Source organism: Nelusetta ayraudi, unplaced genomic scaffold (assembly GCF_046127955.1).
Source record: "Nelusetta ayraudi isolate G7.1 ecotype Tasmania unplaced genomic scaffold, CSIRO-AGI_Nayr_v1 ptg000011l, whole genome shotgun sequence".
Taxonomy (NCBI): domain Eukaryota; kingdom Metazoa; phylum Chordata; class Actinopteri; order Tetraodontiformes; family Monacanthidae; genus Nelusetta; species Nelusetta ayraudi.
Genome location: NW_027466061.1, coordinates 20,778,396 through 20,798,470, shown reverse-complemented (window position 1 = coordinate 20,798,470; position 20,075 = coordinate 20,778,396). Strand labels below are relative to the sequence as shown.

General features: G+C 41.6%; 1 protein-coding gene across 6 annotated transcripts in view; it reads left to right on the top strand.

Moving 5' to 3' along the window:
• The first annotated feature begins 5,003 nt into the window (after nucleotides 1-5,003).
• Nucleotides 5,004-20,075, top strand: part of LOC142885421 (RNA-binding Raly-like protein) — a 30,605-nt gene continuing 15,533 nt past the window's right edge. For 3 of the 6 annotated variants that reach the window (XR_012926288.1, XM_076021851.1, XM_076021847.1), the window contains exons 1-2: nucleotides 5,004-5,089; nucleotides 14,116-14,393. Coding sequence is in view for 5 of the 6 variants with exons in the window: in XM_076021851.1 (XP_075877966.1) it covers nucleotides 14,138-14,393 (256 nt within the window). In the remaining variant the exon portion in view is untranslated. Of the gene's footprint in view, nucleotides 5,090-5,203; nucleotides 5,574-14,115; nucleotides 14,394-20,075 lie in introns of those variants that run through there. The other 3 variants (XM_076021849.1, XM_076021850.1, XM_076021848.1) reach the window with 3 other exon arrangements.

Sequence of the window (20,075 nt, the reverse complement as noted above, 5' to 3'; positions counted from 1 at the left end):
TTTTTCCTTCCTATTTGCCCTTCAGAAGAAATACTTTTTGTCTTATCCTTGGCTTTGTGCAAATGTTCCTGGTGTTAGAATAGGTGGTTCTCTTCTTCTTTTGTAATATATGCAGTTCCACTGCAAGGTCACCTTGCACTCACCTGCCGTCTACTGATTCATCTCAAAGAATGGCTGGTGTCATCTCCAAACTTGCCCTTCCACCTGGAGTTGGTATTGCCCAAAAAACAGTCAGCGAGGCAGAAAATTTTGTTCTGAAAATTGTTTATTGAATACAGAAATGATTCATTTTAACCCCTGTGAACTCAAAGATGTCATTCAAAACAGTTGTTTCATGATCCTGAACTGATTTTTTTCCTCCACAGTTCAAGTCAAGCTGTCATACAAAGCTAAGCCCGCATGGGTTTTGAGTGAAAGACACTGCAGAAAGACTAAACTGACTAATATAAACAATGTGGGCGTTTTCATCAAGTCCAACTGAAAATCTTTTGCTTTTGTTTAAGAGGTTTAATAGAAATGGTGAAGGGACGGGTGGTGGTGCTGAAGACAATAAACATCACGTTACCTGCTTGTGATTCTGCACTTGTCGCCCCACTGTCTAGCAAATCAATTGATTATCTTGTCAATTGGAAAAGCGGTAATTGTTTTTCGATACTGTAGTAACCAAGCAACAAATATTTTGCAAAAGACAAAGAACATTTGTTGTGAGGACACAATTGAATGTCTCTTTTCTCTTTGTGACTGCACTGGCAAGAATAACAGCACCGTAAATATTTTGTTCTGCTGTGAAACCATACAATTACCCATATTCCTGAATTTAAGCATAATTCATTCAGCACTCTTGCTTGATGATTGATTATTTGTGAATTTGTAGTTAGTCATTATTCGTTGAATTTAATAATGAATAAAACGCACTTAAGGATTTTTTTTCCAAAAATTAATGCAAAACAAAAAATGTGTAAATGGAAGACTTCTTTTGAATTTCTTCTGTAACCTCGGGGAAGAACAAAGAAGGGCACTGGAGCAGTTGTTGTGGATGAGCTGTTGCAGGCAGTTCAGAATCTGACTGATGACGAGCTCTTTTGATAAGACTGCTTAACAAGGAGAATGTAAATCTTCTTTACATTTTCATCAAAGTTTGACAAATCTGACTGCACAGACGACAAGGAAACACGGTTTGCAGTGATTCCGGAAGCATGTCCTTTGTTTGCAGCAACAGTGAAAACATTGCCTAAACGCTGTGAGATTCGTACATCTGACAGCAAATTCCCAGAACCAGGTCAACAAAACGTGTCCTTGTAAAAAGGAGAAAACAAAGAGTCGAGGGGGGCACTGCCCTTGCATCTGTCTGTCTGTCTGTGCCTATCAGCCCCTTTCACAAGTCATTGATCCATGCAGACCTTTTGCCCATACGCTCAGCAGACGCTGCAGAAACAGCAAAGACTTCTGTTCCTGTCTGACAACATGACCACTCATATTTCTGTCAAGAATGGACAGAAACCCTGGTGGTACCAACCTCACAGACAAAGATCAAATGCTACATCGTAACAAACCAGGAAGGAGTCAATGCCGACTACAAACACATGGCACTTGAAGCACTCTGCAGTCATCCTCATGCTCTTAAAAATGCAAGAATCAATATCACATTTTCACCGTGGGCTGTGTGTGAACCGGATATTAACCCAGTTTTAAACTCAGTTTAGAAAAAAAATGTTGACATCCTCCCACATGATCAATAGTCTCATTACCCAGCAAATCCAAGAAATGTTTAATGAGGGAGCGCCATGAGGTTCAAATTGGAAAATTAATGTGTTATCTTCAGTGGATGAAAATCACTTTCAGCGATAATGATAATGCACAGTGGGACCTAAAATATGGAAATAACATAATAACTTAAGATAATCCTGGTCAATTTGTAAATGTAGGAGTATGAAAGATGATTACATTACACCTCATGGCACACGGACATGCACACACACACACACACACACACACACACACTTGGGTTCTAAGAATTTTAGGGACAGATGTTTGTTTTTTTATGTATGTGCACGGGCACTGCTGCCCTTTTGCTCAACAACTCAAGTGACTCTCGGTTGATTAGGACAAGCAGTAGACATATCAGACAGGTTTTGAACAAAATAACAAACCATGTAGTAAGATAAACACTGATAGAAATGTTGAGTTTTTGTCCTACCAAGACAACATGCCTCAGGGATGATCAAACATCTCATTATTCTCAAAGAAAAAAGAGGAGAAATGCAAGAAACAGTGAGGTCATGACAGATGGCTTCATCGAGAGCATCTCGGAAATTGAGGAAAACCAAGAGTCTACAGTCTGAAATTGAGACACTGAGATTGTGAGAGAGATTTGTGATCTGGGACATTGCTGTTCATGCAGCAGCCATCCCAGGAAAGTTGTTGTAACTTAGCTGAGAATTGAAAATGGACACTCATACGCCCTCAACACACTGCCACATAGTGCTGCACTCTTCCCTGTAACTCTTGTGCACAAACATGTCCTCTCAGTAGTGTTCCAAGGAGAAGAACCCCCCTGAGTTGCAGAGTACTTTTCAGCATTGTATCTCGCCCTGATAATCCATCCATGAGCCTTGTCATGATCCCTAAGTGATGGCTTCCTAAACTGTGGTTACAAACATTTTTGAGTGCTGCAAACCAAAAATGTTTTCAGAGTTTCATGGACTTGCAGTGCAGCTTGATGGCTTAGATTTCTCACAACAGAGAGACATGAGAGACAGAGTTACCCTGCAACTTGTATTTTCTCTCACACATTCATCAGTTATATAACAATACATAGAACAAACATTTGCATTTTTCAAAAAATCCAAACCAGAGGTAGCGGGTCTGTGGGGGCTGCTGCACTGCAACACTAAAAGTTTCTCTTTGGTTGAATATTTGCTTCCGTCTTCATCTTGAAAACCAGTTGCCCAGGTAGGTCATATTGGGGGGCAAGTCATTGTTTAAGGGTCAGATCCACAAGGAATGGAACGCAGTGGTAAATGACTGCGTTTCATTTTTTTGCACCTGTAATCTCTGCCACTTTGCCCTGATGATATTCACCTGCAAAAAAGACCAGAAATACGACCCCGGAGGAGAAGCACAAATTACAGTCTGGTAACCTGGCTGGAATTTGTGCCCTTCATCGTTAGGTATGAATACACGTTTGGTTGGTCGTGTGGCAGGAACGATTCTTGCAACCTGGACCTTCATATATTTCCATTTCTCTGATTTCAAACTGGGCAACTGTGCTCCAATATACACACCGACCACCCAACGTCCGATATGACCGATAACCAAGGCGCGTCAGTCATATATTATGTTCTATATTTGACATTGGAACGTTTGTGTCTGCATATATACACATACCAACTACTCATAGGCAGATGATGGCCCTCTGGAGTCTGGTTCTGCCCTAGGTTTCTTCCCACAGGGGAGTTTTTCCCAGCCACTGTCGCATCTTGCTTGCTCCGGGGGCCCGGTTGGTTCTCTCTGATTGTATAAAGCGCTTTGAGACGCCTTTGGTTGTGATTTAGCGCTGTACAAATAAAAGTTTATTATTATTATTATTATTATTATTATTATTATTATTATATATGCCTGTATGTATGTATGTATGTATGTATGTATGTATGTATGTATGTTGTATGTATGTATGTATGTATGTATGTATGTATGTAATGATCAATTAAAATATATATTTAAATGAGTTTGGTTTTACCCTGCCGCTACCTGTGCCTCGCCGTATTTTCAGATGTTTTTCACCTTTACGTGAGGTCTGTGGATAGGACTTTTTTTTGTTCTATTTGCCCAGGATTGGGCAAAAAGTTGGCCTTTACTTCTTATGGTGGACTGGTGGTGAACTGGTGGTGTGTTAGTAATGGTGGTGAGGTGGTGTGCCAATGACCAAAAGGTTGACGGTTGGAATCCCGCTCCACCCCAGTCTCTACCGATGTGTCCTTGGGTAAGACACTTTACCCACATTGTCTCGTATTAGAGTGAGTGAATGTTCCGTGGTGGTTGGAGGGGCTGTTTAGCACAGATTAGCAGCCACGCTTCCATCAATTTGCCCCAAGGCAGCCGTGGATACACATGTAGCTTACCACCACCAATGTGTTTGCGCATGGTGTGAATGAATAATTGCTCCAATGTGAAGTACTTTGAGTGCCCGAGAAAGGGGCTATATAAATTCCCTTCTTCTTCTTCTTCTTCTTCTTCTTCTTCTTCTTCTTCTTCTTCTTCTTCTTCTTCTTCTTCTTCTTCTTATTGTTATGTTAATGTAATAGAACTAATGAATCAGAAGAACTTACTTGAAGCAACATGTCAACCCAAAACACGGTCAGTCTTATTGAACTCTGGCCATGAAACACAGACACCCATGGAAAACGTTTTAGTCCCTTATATAAAATACCTCTAGGAGAAGTGGCTACATTTTCATACCTGGGTAAACATATTATTGTATTATTGTGGGTATATATATATATATATATATATATATATATATATATATATATATATATATATATATATATATATATATATATATATATATATATATATATATATATCTCGAAGAAAACATGAACCATTCAGCCTTCAAGATCATAGACGCAGGATCTCTATGCGTGAATAGTTTGATCGTCCAAAGCAGCACAAAGAGTCGAGATTCCTCATGAGTCTGTCTGTCAGCAGAATCCGGACACACGCACGCACGCACGCACACACACACGCACACACACACACACACACACACACGGACGGACGGACAAAAATCAATGCGTTTCGCAGCAGAGTCTCGCTCTCTCGGAGCCCTGAACGCAGCAGCGTCGGTGTGTCGCTTACAACAGCGGACCGCGGACCGATTCAAAAAAGTCTGGCCAACCCGGGTGTCACGTGACTCACCCACCGGCAGCGACAGAGAGGAGAGAGTGGGGAAGGGAGGGCGGGCTGGGGGGAGTCGGATGCTCGGTGTACACAATCCAGCACACCACCACCACCACCACCACTAACACGCCACCAGTCCACCACACGCCCTGTTTCCTTTTTAATTGAATCCTTTTACTCCCGCTCGGTGAGTACATCCCCCTCGCCGCTTCCTTCCGCCTCTCTGCCTTTTTTTAAATTCTCTTTCCCCCCCCCATCCCAACCCCTCTTCCTCTCTTGTCTCCGTGTTTGCGACATGGTTAACATGTTTCCTCCTCTCCTCCTGTGTCCTGCATGCTGTGCTTTAAGACTCTCGGATGCTGGGCGTCTCGTCCGCTGATTAATATCCTGACGTGCGGACACTCTTGATATTTTTTCCTGCTCTTTCTGCCTGCTGTGTCTCCCCGAGCCGCTTCTTCACGGGCTCACTTCAACCTTCACAGTTTTTTTTTCTTTCTTCTTCCTTGTTTTCCGCCTTTTTACCTCCGTCCTCCTGCCATGGCTTGTTTTGACGAGGTTTCGGTGTTGGTGCTTCTCTCTGATGTTGCGGCGTTTCGCTGATGTTGGCGGCTGCACGTCTTCGAACGTAACACTTTTGATTTTCTTCTGCGGGGACGTTGCTTCGCTAATAGGTGAGACGTTTCACTTTGCTGGAGTTTGTTTTGGTATTTTCTTCTTGTCTGAAAGCAGCTTCGACATGCAGCCAGGAACTTATAATTACTCTTTTTTTTTGTTGCATTCTAAAACATTTTTCGACAACAGAGCTGGATTTCTGCTCCCTTGTTAAATATCTCACATGCATTCTCACCTCACGTTTTTTTCCCACCCATCCAACGTCACATTTTTGCATACGCAAAAGTAGCGGAATTGCCAAGGACGTCCTTCAAAGTTGTGCTGAAGTGCCAGAAATTTGAATTCATATCAGACTAATGAGTGCAAATCACTGCTGTGCAAAACAAAACAGGCGCAGCAACAGATTCCTGCCAATTCAAGCTGACACAGCTGTGCTCCTGTGTCACGGTGCTACACACAAACCTTGTTGCGTTTCTGGATCATCACTGATGAAGCACAGTCAGACGTCACACCACGCACGCACTCATGCACACAGGAGATCGGAAATTTAAACTGGGCTACCTTAAGGGAGCAGTGGAGATGGAGGGGAAGGAGAGGGCCCATTGGGTCCCTTAGGTTCAGGCAAATTTTTCAGTGTCTCATTATGTAAATGAGACTGAAAGATTTGATTAACAGTCTGACCTTGACATGCAGCCAAGAGCTCGCCCACAAAAGCTGCAGGCAAAACATTGGAAAACACAAAACACTGTGCAATTAATACAGAGCGGGGGGAAAGTGGTGTTTCCATTTTTAAACGATTTCTTGCATCACCGTTTTTTTTTTTTTTTTTTTTTAATTCATTGTAATAATAATAATAATAAATAATATGGTCTGGCTAAAAGTAGTTTATATGCTCTCTACAAAGTAGTGATTTAGAAAGTGCTCAAAACTAAACCCTCCTTTCATTCATCCTGGAAAGATATGGTTGAAGGCCATTTGACAGCTATTCCAGCCTTCAGACTCTTGCAGGTCAGGGAACAGGTGGGGGTAGCCGAGCATGAAATGTGCTGCTAGCCAAACAATACTTATCTCTTACTATGGATGGAGTCGGAGGCTGGCTGCAGGATAGTCCAGCCCATATGGGGATGCATGCACTGAATCCAGTATGAGCCCAGAGGGGAGGAAGGAAGGAGGAGGGTATAAAGTTTAGCCAGGCATTTCAGGAGGGGACAGTAATCTATCTCTGTCCAGTCGAGACCTGTCTTTACGTTTCTGCACCCGCGGGTCCGGATGATCATTGACCCTCAGAGGGTGTACGATGTGGGCTGCTTCAAGAGCCACGCACCGCAGAGTCCATCTTCAGGCAAGATACGGATGAAAAACATTTTTTCTGAGCTGCTCCTGCTTTCAGGCTATAGGTCAAAGAAGAGATTAGAGGGACTGCCGCTCTCCATCTCTTATTTTTATAACACTGGCTGCATGTGGAGTGTAACTGTAGAGGAAAAACAGAAAAGTAAGATAGACAAATGGAGTGCTTTATTTATTTTTTTGTTGGTTTCAAGAGTAAACTAAAAAAGATCCCCATCATAGGTATGCACAGTATCAATGTTCCATAGAACAGTTCTCTCCCATTTTTTATTTTTTTATTTTCAATAAAAGCTGCTGCTGCTTTCTGCCCATTGAACATATTTCTTGGGCTCTTGTGTCTTTGAGGCATTATGAGTAGACAACAGACTCAGTGTACACTTACACCTGATGCTCAGCATTGTTGTGTGATGTGCCATTGCCTCGCTGCGACAAAAGCACTCTCTGCATCCATGGCCAGCTCCTTTCATTCTCCTTTGACAGAGATGGCAGATGATTTCAGCACCACGGACAGCTGCCAACACTTCATTACTGTGGCAGCTGGAGCGAGCTGATTCCTGCCTGGAAATCAAGTGTCTTTCCTGGCTAACCCCTGGCCTCTCCACGGCACCAGACCTATTCCAAGCTATTTAAAGTTCTGTGCCCCTTTCTCTAAAAGGATAAGAGAGAGCTTGCACCCCAGATAAGAAACAAAACTGATAAAGCGTTCTTGGACTTGGACTTCTTCAATATTTTAAAGCCTGATTATGTAAGGTTCAGTTGCATCTAGTGGTAAGAAGCAAATGGCAAGAAACATTACATCTTTGTGTATCTTTTTATTTTAGTCTCTAGAGGTTTAGACATAAGTTCCATTTGCAACATATCCGATGCAGACATGTCTGTGTACTCCAAGGTTTAATTTCTGCCAGCAAACTAATGAAATAACCATGCTACAACTCAGCTAACTAAGAGAAAAAATAATTTGTAAAAGTGAATGTATCAATAAATTATTTTTAAATACGTGTTATCAAAATGCACATTGACTGGGCATCAAAGTTCCAGACCTTCAACCTTCTGTTTTTTTTATTATATTGTGAAACTAAGTATTTGACTATTTTAAATTTAATTTATTTTATCTCTTTTTGGATAAATTATTTACTTTGAGAACACAAATGGGGGATGTAGAAAAGAGGCTATTTTAACATAATAGTCCAAAACATCAAACAAACGTCTCTGAACATAAAAAGGCAACTAGATGAAACCAAAAATAACAATTAGACATACTGTCATAATATATTAATGACAGTCTCTTAACATTAAGTTTGTGACGATTAAGACTGGTCAGTTGAAGTAGCAAACCCCATGGGATCCAAAAATAACTACAGCACATTAGAAGCATATTTAGTTGTTGTGAGGTTGTCACTACTTTTCAGTCTCTGGTTCATTTTAGAACCCCGTTGTAAATATACTCTGATCTAGAGTTGAAAATAGTCCCTGCAAATGCTTTTGTTTAATCAGTCCAAGCAAGCAAAGTATAATGCTACTTTGTTGTTGCATTATACTTCACTTGCTTAACACTCTGCTATTAAAAGATGCATATTGCATTTTTTCATAGCAGAATGAATTACCCTCATGTATTTATTTCTGGATTGAAAAGACAGTAGAGTGACTGCCATCACGTTTCTTTTTTTCTTCTTGTTGTGTCTAGTTGTGCCTTTTGCAGTTGTGTTCATTTGCATTCTTATTAGCATTGTGTTTAGTATGTTTACCAGATCTCATGTGGCACATACTCACCCCGCTGTCTCTGTGACTAAAGAAATGTGTTCCTCATCCACTCTGCACTAAACTGGAACATTATTGTCTTGTTATATTGATGCTAGAGCCCCCTTTTTGCTCAATTTAAATTGCAAATTATCCCTGAAATGAAAGTCTAAACTGTTCTTAGTCATTGCGCCTTTGCATTTGCAATGAAAAGAACTCAGCGTGGTCCTGATTCCTGCTTCATGAATACATCTAATTAATTTTACTTCTCGGTCACTGTGTGAATAATTATCCCCATGTGGTTGAACTCTTGGCTGCATTGACCTTTGAACCTCCCCTAGTCAAATCATTGCTTCGCTTTCCTGCCGCCAGGTGCCATAAAGCAGAAATTGAGTAATTACTCACAGTTCTAGTGACCTAGTTACTTTCACCCAGTGAAGCGTCTGCTATATTTGGCTGTCACACCAGAGATGAGTTGAGGCAGTGAGGAAATACATCCATGAAAAGAGATACATGGAATCCTGATGTATGTATATCCTTTATGGCAGTGCTGTGAGCTCCCAGCACCCAGTGTCTTTTAACCTCTGTACATAGCGATGTAGGGATAATCCTCTACGGTTTTCATAGTGGGAAATAGGCATGTCTGGAAATTACACAAAGAATTCGCTTTTCGCACGATTGCATTGGCACAGTAAAATATATATGCCAAAAGGTAAATTGATAAGCATAAGCAGAGAATTGCTTCAAGCTGAAGCAACATTGCTGTTGGCTGTTCATTGGCCCAATGAGTCGCTTTGTTTGTCACTTCTGCACATTCTTACCTTTGAGGATTAGTTAGGCTTATGATGTGCAATATGCATGAGCAGAAGCCGAGATGGCCTCACCAGCCGTCTTATTGTTAGATGCAAGATAAAATGTCTCGTGGAGATACGGCTCCATCCCATCTTACCGTCATAGGTCACATTGTGATTTTATCTCCCCTGCTGTCATCGCCGGCTGAGGCTATAGGTTGCTCAAATCAGATTATGGTACAACTCATTTAAGGTGCGCCGTGGTCAGCCCTCTGTCGCCACGCTCCAGAGCGCCTCCATAAATTCACAAACGGACAGGAGGGCGGGGGGGCTGCAGCTGATGGAGATTGGAACATATTTCTGTACGGCGCTGTGTATTTTGTTAGAGCTGTGAGTGTTCACAGCCTTACTGCTGAAAAAGTCACTTCATTAAAGATGCTAATGTATATATATATGATGAAAGGCTTATGGAGTGGTAATGAAAAAAAAAGAAAAAAAAGGGGGTAGTAATAATTTATAAACTGGAGGTACATACCTACCGCGTGATGTATGCCGACATTCTCCATCTTTGATATTCTGGTCTGAGGCCCAGTTCTAAGCTGCTTGAAGATGATTGGCATTGCAAATGTCTTTTTCTGTGCCCCCCCTTCCCTCTCGGTTTTGAAGTTCTCTCGTTCGCTCACCCCCGTCTATTTCCCACCCTGCTTCCCCGTCTCGCACCTTTTGTTGCCTCTTTACACTCCCCTTCTTCAATTCAAACTCAAGACAGGTATTATGCGGAAAGTCATGGGGCGAAGGCAGCGGAGAGTAAAAACTGAGGGTGTTGCTTGACAGTCATCCGTCCTTGTTAAGGTCCTCTGCAAAACAATTTCAGAGAAGTTACAGGCGCACATGCTCGGCAGCAAAGCCGGCACTGAAGCCGCCTCACAAGTTGCTCAAAATATGGGGGCATTAACTGGATAATCTCTATTGTCTCTGCACCGTTAGCCAGTATTTACTGTACTGGTCCTCCAGGAGGGCTTGAATTCCCCAGGGCTTCGCTGGACTAGGTGCAGAATATGGCCCGGCAAGGACCTCTATTCATTACGCTCTTAATTGCTAATTGAGGTCTTTGAATGATTCAGCAATAGCTGCTGCTGTTGGGACATTAGCTGGATAATTTATGGCTGCGATTGAGCATGGGGAATAAAATGAACAGGGGTGAAAGAGTGTTATTAAAAAGGACACACGCACGGCTTGCAAGGCTTCTCTACGTTGTGCGTGCACAGTCTGATTATGTTAGGTCTGGTTTTCATCATTTGTCAGGCTAACTCATTATTATAATATTATTGTAAGAATTTAAACACTATTTAGTCAGTGCGCTCTTTAACATGCTCTATCTATCTATCTATCTATCTATCTATCTATCTATCTATCTATCTATCTATCTATCTATCTCTCTCTCTCTCTCTCTCTCTCTCTCTCTATCTATCTATCTATCTATCTATCTATCTATCTTTGAGATCACACGTCACAAGCATAAAATACAGCTGACTATTATTGCTCCTGCTGCTATTTTCACTTTCTGCAGAATTTTCCGATTTCACTTTGGATGATGAGAACAAGCAAAGCTGCTGTATTCCCACTCTGCAAGGTACTCCCAGCCTTAATTGTCACATAAAAGTCCAATATCATGCATCCTTAACAAATATCACTTTGTAAGAAAACAAGCTCTTCTCAAAAAAGCACATTTTTCATAAAGAAGAGCGAAAGGGACCTTTGCCTGCTCGGCAAGTAGTTTTGTAAAATTCCGACTGTAAAAGTGTAATCACATTTCAGTCCACATTTGTTCCTGTGTAATGTGCTTAGCTGTCATTCAAGAGAATGAGCCCAAAAGAAGAAAACTGTCTGATTGTCGAGCTACATTTTATTCCTTCTTTTCCTGACAATTTTATCTTTATTCTTTTTTTACTTTGGAGGCGCTAAAATTATGAACACAGTTCAAGAGAAGGCTGTCTCCTGAGTATGATAAGGCAGAGGACGACGTGTTGATGTCACAGACTATGAAGATATCTACAAATTAAGTTGAGGTTAGATGCTTTCAGTTGTACTCTGTCAACCCGCCAAAAGATAAAATGCTGCTTGGCGACGTTGAAGCTGGAGAGAGTGAGCATGGCCTAAAAGCATGCCTCACATCCCATGTGTGTCTGTCAAATCGGATGAAGAGTTTTTCCTCTAAGACAGCGAGGAGAGATCAGGGAAAGAGAGAGAGAGAGAGAGAGAGAGAGAGGAAGTGCTAAAGTGATTACTTCCACAAGTTCCTCGCATCTTGATCTTCAGAGAATTTAGACTCTGAAGCTCTCGCAGTCAGTGTGAAAGGACCAGAGAGGATCCATGAAAGACTTGCGCTGAGGAAACAGTGGGATGCTACAGGAAGACACCGGTGAAAACTTCCCAATTTTTGGCTAGAAGAAGCAATTTCTGCAGACCATTGGACCCACATTGCAAGCAAAAACAATCGTGATTTAAGCGTCACTGAAGCCTGAAGATTTTATTTGGCATTGATTGCCGGAGCATTAGGCGTGCTAAAATAAATCCAACCACCAACTCCTATTTATTTTCTCCTCTCCTGCCTATTTGGCTGCTTGAATTCAGAGTGCATGTTTTTCTTTTGGCTTGGGATATTCCCACCAGCGTTTGCCAACAGTTATTCCACGTTTTCTCTACTAAAGACTTTGAGGATCTCTGAGACTCATGAATATTAGAAAGGATTTTTTTTTTCACATTATGAACTTTTCTTTTTTGGCGTTTGCAATCAGCTACAGAGGTCTTTACCCCGTCTGTTTCCAGTAAACCATGTACAGTAAAAATATAGGCCAATAGCAAAACTGTTCTTGAGCCTCTGTGGCCGAGTAATCCAAAGTGGTTTTCAATTATTTCCTTCTTTTTTCTTTTTAATCTCATGTATAATGTTTGAGGTGCAAAGGCTTTGTTGAAAACTACAAACTTTAAGCCATGTGCTCGTCAAGCAGGAATCAAATGTCCTCATATATACAGTGCACAAAGTTCTTCCGGTCTTTGCATAAATCTCTCTCATCCTGAGATCACTTTCACACACATCTGAGTTTGTCTCTAGATTAGCCATATATTATTGAATCATAGTATACATTTTTTGGGGGGATATTCATATTTTTTTAAATGTAGATTTTCAGCTTTCTTCCTTCTGCAACAAGCCATGACAGTGGCCATTGTGTGACCACTGGTGTCAGTGCTCACAGAGGAGAAGGAGACAATGGGATGTAGGCGAAATGTGAAAGTTCCCTAGGACACAGGGATTAGATGATGAGCCAAAAACATAAAACATAAAAACACAAAAGATTAATCCATGTGACTTCTCACGACATAAACAAAATTATATGATTATAAAACTAGAATCAAAAACAGTTGTGATACCGTATTATTCTGCAAGGGTTTTCTAAGTGCTCGATACCAGATGGATTCTACAACGAGTCCTGAAGGGGTGTGAATCCTTCCATCTGGCATGTCAGGTTAGTCAGCACCGTGTCACAACCTTCTTTTTTCCCCCGATATTCCCTTGGGATATTGTTGCAATATAAAGTGAAAGAAATATGCAATATAGAGCCGCATTTCTCCGCCTCACCTCCACATCATTCTTTTGTTTACCTCTTCCCAAGCAGCGACTGCCGTCTCTCCAGCTAAACACCATTCATTTCATTACCGTAACTAGCGCTTCCTCCGATCACAGCTGTTGTAGCTGCTCAGGATGGGTTTCAATTATAGGATTCAGAATTCCCCTCATTTCGCGCTCACTGGTTAAATCAGCGTGGTAATGTCCTTGCTTTGTATGTTGAGCTTAAAGGAGTCATTCAATGCACCTCACATCCCTCAGTTTCTTGATTAGTTGGGCACTGGAGCTGTGTTGCTGCTCAGCGGTAGAGACAGCCAGAGTGGGATCTAATGAGATTAGATCGACGAGGGCACTCTTTTAGCTCACAGCTCTTGAGGTGATTAGTTTAATCAACACCTGCAAAACCTGAAAAAAACATTGCTCGCAACAATGTCAAATGATCTTTCATTTTGTAACAGGCGTGTCAAAATTCCTTTTTCGTGAAAATCTGGATAGTTGAAGGCAAAAGCTGGATGTAATGATCAGATGTGATGGCTAAAAGTGAGCAGCAATGAGAAATGTTTTGTAATGTTTCATGAAAATACTATATATTTTCACACGTCTAACCTTCCAGAATGCAACTTCAAGCCTTCAGCCTTCCTCTCACTTTACTGGAGAAAATGCTTGGTAATTCCATTAGTATTAGTACTGACACGTGTTTAACCAGAGTAGTCAGAAAAGAAAGTAAGTGGAGGCATCATCAGGGATTCTTAGAAATATAAGCTTACTGTTTTACATAGTTTCTGATTCTAATGAATAAAACTGAAAAAAGACAGCAAACCATTTTAGCTGGAAGGGCTTTTTTGAAGGATGGGGGTGGGGGTGGGTGTCCTTAACTCTATTCTTCCAGCTACATTTCAGAACTGAATGTTTTATCTTTGTGAATTAGAAAATGAAAACAAAGGATTATGAAAAATAAGACAAGATCAGAGAATGTTTTTTTTTTTTTTTTTTTTTTCTTTAACATTTCTGTAAAACAAGCTTTCATTCCCTCCAGTGTTTGTCTTCCTGTGTGTTTACCCTCCACAGTTTAACCTGGGGGTCCCTCATGTCTCCCAGCAGGCAGTGCTGCAGGACTAGGATGACAGGGAAGAACCAGACCAGCAACGTGACCAACAAGAATGACCCGCGCTCCCTCAACTCTCGCGTCTTCATCGGCAACCTCAACACCGCTGTGGTGACCAAGGGCGACATTGAGGCCATCTTTGCCAAATATGGGAAGATCGTGGGATGCTCCGTGCACAAGGGCTACGCCTTCGTCCAGTACGTCAGCGAGAGGAACGCCAGAGCAGCCGTGGCTGGAGAGAACAGCAGAGTCATCGCTGGACAGTCGCTAGGTAGGCAGCCCAGTGAGCAGTGCATCAAATCCATACAAGGCCACGCATGTATGTTGAGTATTGTAGTCACTGTGCGCAACAGTGTTCATGAGATCTTAATGTCCTCATCAGCGTCATGTCACACTTTTCTGCTTACAACTTGTCTGCTAAAGAGACAAAGTGAGTGTAAATGAGTGTTAATTAGTGCAAAACGTAGATGCACCTGGTGAAGACATGAGGCTGCAAGCTCTTAAAGTTCTTTCAAGATCTTTCCCGATTAGAACCTCTTCACGCGGTTTACCTAAAGTAGTGCTTCAAAAAAAAAAAAAAAAATGAAATACAACAAACAGAGAAATTAGGCCACCAGTCAGGGAAAATAATGGTAATGTTGTGCTATATTTTCCTACATTAAAGGCAACACCACTGATTGCTGCAACATATCTTGGGGGAATTTGCAGAGAATACTACTTTGCAAATCAAAAAACGACATCATAATTCTCACTGTAACATCAGCTGTGGTACTTTCTTCAGCACAATTCCTTTCCATAAAAACCTTGACTTTTATCCTTGATTAAACACTTCAAATCTTTTTTACTGTGCACACATTATAATTTTTCAATTATTATATTTGTAGTTGTAAAAGCATGACATATTCAGTGTATTTAATATACAATAGTAAAGACAGTAGGGACAGTATCATAACAGATGATTCGATACCAGCAATACAACAGACTCAATAAAGCAAATCCATCAAATTATGTGAGAGGATCCAGATGTCGTCACCCTGAGACCCCCAAGCTCATTCTTTCCAACTGTAAACCATCAGACTTGTATTTAATCGATATTGCCTCAAGCTGCCATCTGGATCGTGACATTTATGAAAAGAATGTTCAGTGAAGTTTGTTGTTAGTTGAGACCTACATTTTTATCATGGAGACATTAAAAACAAATGAGAAAAGTAAATGTGTTTGAGAGGTGGCGGCAACTATCAACTATTTCCTAGAAGTTGTATTCAGACAGAAGGATGGACAGCCTGACTGAGACGCAGTCAGAGTCCAGTCCTGAGGGACATTCATTGAGTCCCTGTGAATCTCCTCTATATTACTTATTGATCATTTCAAAGCCTCCTCCGTGCCATAGAAAATCCTGCTCTCTCATAAAATATGAACATGAGTGCTGCCAGCTCACACCTGTACTTCCACCCTCTTCCTTGTTGTGCTTCAAGAGCTTTTGGATGTTCAAAAGAAGAAGAGTGGGACATAAAATGAGTAAATGCAGATTTGGAGAAAATGGTCACACACCCTGGACATGCTCAGCAGTTTATTCATTTATGTATATGTTGCAGTAACATCAATCTCAGCTTCCTGCACAGCTCCCTCCTCCTTCCTCCTATTAGTCCCACTATTTCCGTGGGTATTCATCCTGACGAACTGATTTAGATAATCTGACCGAACTGGTGGCTCGTTTCAAATCTTAAAATGAGGAGGGAGCGGAGGCCGATGCGTCGCCAAATGAGCGTGTAAATAACTCCACTGGAAAGAACTCAAAATGCAGAGCACGCAGGAAGCAATTTAAACATTGCATTCAATCCAGCAACTTTTTTCCTGATACTCATTTGTCTATGTTGTCTATGTCATTACTAAATAATATTATAATAACAATAATAATGATGATGATGATGACGCATTGATGAGGCTATTTCACAAGAGTTTCTGATTTTATTCTGTTGTCTCCCTTATAGCGGTGCCCTTTCTTTGTCTTTGACTTTCTTTTCATTTTTAATGGAGGCAAGAATGTCCTCCGTTTGATTCCCATTTGGTGACCTTTTTTTGTGAAATTTCTGTCTACTTTATGATCTCTTAGAACTCTGGCTTCCCTTTGCAATCTAGGTCAATTGCACGGTTAGATGTGTGTGAGCTTGTGTGCCTATGTGTGTCAGCTCTGTGGTAAATGCATTGCCTACATCACTCATCACGAAAGCCCCATACACTCCCAATCACTTCCTCAGTGCTCTGCAGCCTCAAAGTGAACTCCCCAGAAATAAGTAAAGTCCATTCTTTATTTATTTTACTTTTCTCCACTTTTCTCAAAGTGTGTGGCATAACAGTGGTGGAATTAATCCCTTTATGAAGTCACAATAGGCAGAAATAGCTTGCTAATGCCTTCCCCAGGTGAGACCTTGCTGTTCTGACCTGTAAACCCTCCTCGTGAAAGCTCTCTTATTTGTCCCCTTTAAACATGTTTAAGAAACAACAAACCATCAGTTTGAGCAGAAAGCCTAAAGTGAACTTTTTTGCAAGAGGTTGCAAACTCTTTGACTACTTTCTATATTAGATAAGAGGGCAATTAATCACGCGAGGCTGCGCCTTCAAGGATGAAAAATAAAGATCTGAAAATGGCTATAATATACAAACTTGGACTGGTTCCAGCACCAACAGTGTCATGCAAAGGGTAAGCAGTGATAGATTAGCTTTGGTTCACGATGGTCTCCAGCTATAAACCAAAGTGCAGCATTATCGCTAAATGATTTGATTATAGATGGGGATTTTTGACTAAAGCATCGCGCAGTGCCGTGGTTTAGTGAAGTCCGGCTGACGCTTGTCTCCTTTCCTGCCTGCTTGTCTTCACACCGGGCATATTATTATTTTTTCCCCTTCTGTTGCCACAAATAGGGTTCATCGTTCCATTAACGCAAATTTGCATGACCCTTCTTGTCTGAATTGTTGCACCAATAGATAGACCCTCCCCCTCTCATTGTTATTCACACAGACAGACCTCAATTGATGTCACTACAGACAGGGCTACAGCGACATTATTCTCGAGACTGACGGCCGCATCAGGCAAACATGTCCCAAACAAAGCGCCAAACAGCTGCAGTCATATTCAAAATGGAGACTGTGACATAACTGCGTTTTGCTCCCAAGCGCACAGCGTAGCCAGTATAATTGAAATTCCCCCTAAGTGTTGGTGGGGGCCTTCCCTGCTGCCTGTGCTTTAGAAATAATCTGTCCTTCATTTATTCTGCTGTTCCTGTGGGTGATATTTAACCCTGCACCTTATCTTTTAAACATGAACTTTCATATATTTGATTAGACCTTGGAACCCTATTGCCAGAGGAGGCCGCCGCTGCAATATAGGATTTTTCAGATTTTCTTGAAGACCTTCCTCTCTTATTAAATCACTTATAGCGGCTGGCTACATGAGTGACAGCTGTGCCAAGGAACAGCACGTGACAGGAGTGCGGGTGAAATCAGACATGACGAGCGTGGCGTAAGGCTCGGCCCTCCTGGGAAACCAGGAGGCTGTACGCAACTGATTGAACAGACCAACAATAACTCATTTAATAAAGGCTCGTGCTATTGCTAGAACCAGTTTAATATCTCTGCGTGAGGGGGCGTCTAATCAATGAGTTAGCAGCCTGTGCATATTCACGTAGCATTTAATGGCGTCGGTGGTCGGCCTTCACATGGACGCACATTTCCTCTCCCAAGTGGATGCAGATGTTTGGCTACTTTGTTTTTTTTCCCTTCTCTTTTCTCAGTCACAGCTTGGTGTGGTCATCTCTGCTTTGCTCCGGCCCTGAGTGGCTGCTCTCTGTAGTCTTAGAGCATCTCTCTGTGGCTGAAAAGAATACTGCACCAAACATTTTCAGAGAGCGCCGCACTCCTGATGTCCAGTGCTGCACTGATGTGTTCTCTGTGATCTGCCATGTACTAAGTTATTTTCAGGGTTGGGTTGTGTGTGTGGTTCTGTCGATAAAAAGTGGGTTTAGTCAGAGCAAATGTCGGATCTGGTCGACCAGCTCAGACAACAAGCACAGCTACTGCATTATGTGCTGCATCACATGGGTCAGAAGTCTCGCGTCACTTTGTGACTTTGAGGAAAAGAATTGATCAACAAACTGGTCCGTTTGAATCTGAGTAGTAAAGAAACTTTTCAACAGTTAGCATTGTCCCCAGAAAGCCTGTTTGGCAAACAGGTGATCAGTCGCAGAACGTAAAAAAAAAAAAAAGAAAAAAAAAAAAAAAAAAAGTATTTTAAAAAGTGAAGTCATTTTTTCTAAAGGCGCAGGGACTTAAGTAAAGCTTTCTTGTTTGTTTTAATTGATTTATCCACCAGGACCATTGCACATAGGATCGGAAAGTTATGCTCTCCAAGTCGCCGATTTTACCTGAATGAACACTAGATGGTGCTGGAAGAATAGTGTACAGTGTACTTATCTCATCTTCAAGCATGCAAAATTCATCGCGTCCAAATCATAAAGGTTTAGCCTGGATCTCGAGGAGTCACTGAAAATATTTTCGCCGCATCCTATCAAATGGGACATTTTCATGGATGCAATTTAATGTTTTCACAGTCGCGGTGGGTGCCCTGGAAATCATGGGTGTGCAGACTGCATTGTGCTACTGCTACTCCTACTGATGCCAGAAATGATGCCTGAACGTTTCCTGCACATTTAATAACATTTCATTCGAAAAGGAAAACGTCATCCAATAGTTTCCCATTAATATTTGTCGGAAGGCATTTAAAGGAGACCGCAGATGGAGGGATTTAATTCCCAGAGAAATGATAAACCTATCAAACCCTGCCCCTACCTTCCATTAAGCTCTCACTGTCTTGTTATTTGTTATCGGCAACAAAGACGCACAAGGACTATTAAGGCGTCACGGTGTGTGTGTGAGACGGCTGCAATCCCCATGTTGCAGTGATTAGACATTACAATTAAAGGCTGCGTGTAGAACAGGGACCCAACGCTGCAACAGCTGTGGAATCGTCGTTCACCTCCCCTCTTGGCACTCTGATCTCCTCCCTCTTCCTAAATTCAATCTATCATGACAGGAATGGGCGAAATGCAGCAGATGCTGAATGGCACGTTCCCCCCGTGAGCTTTTAAATGAATTTGCAGGACTGTGGAGGATTTTTCTGCAGAACATAATGGGTGAGGCCCGGCTTGTACCGTGTAGCCCTCCACCTTGGTCCATTTAAGGTCCTATATTCAACCCATTTCCACAGCTTTGTTTTTCATCGAAGACTCCAGCATAGAGGTTTTGCTTGATTGTTTATCTAAGAAAAGACACTTTTCAGCCTTCAGTCCACAGCTGCTGCTGCTGCTGCTTGAAACAGATTTCAGCTTTCTGCCTGAACTGCTTTGTTGCACTCTTCAGTGTCTTTTGAGCAAGTCTTCAAGGCAGTCTTGAAAGAGTACATCGAACACCTGGCTGGCGGTGATGTCACTACCTGGGAGAGGTGTAGAGTTGATGAGGCCACTGTGGCATCACAAAGTGCTGGCGTTCCAGAAGTCATGTGTCTTTTTGCTCCTACAGACCAATACATGCAATAAACCTTTTTTTTTTTTTTTTTAACGTTCCTGTAGGTTAGCCAAAATGGACAGTTCATCCCCTCTATGTCTGCGACTGGCTCACTTACAAGAGCCAAATACAGGAGCCGTGCATATTCTTCTGCAAACTGTAGTTATGTTACATTCATGTCTACGTCATTTTTTTCAAATATAGGGTTATTTCATTATATGGTTGTCATGGCAACCAGAAGTCACCAGTATGTCTGTATTTAACTGTACGTTAGAGTTGATTCTTGTAGGGGATACGCTGAAGTTAACATTTTTTTATTGTATATATTAACGTTGAAGTTTTGCTCATGTTTGTTTTCTCAAGTCATCGTCATTTTGAGAATATCATATCTATA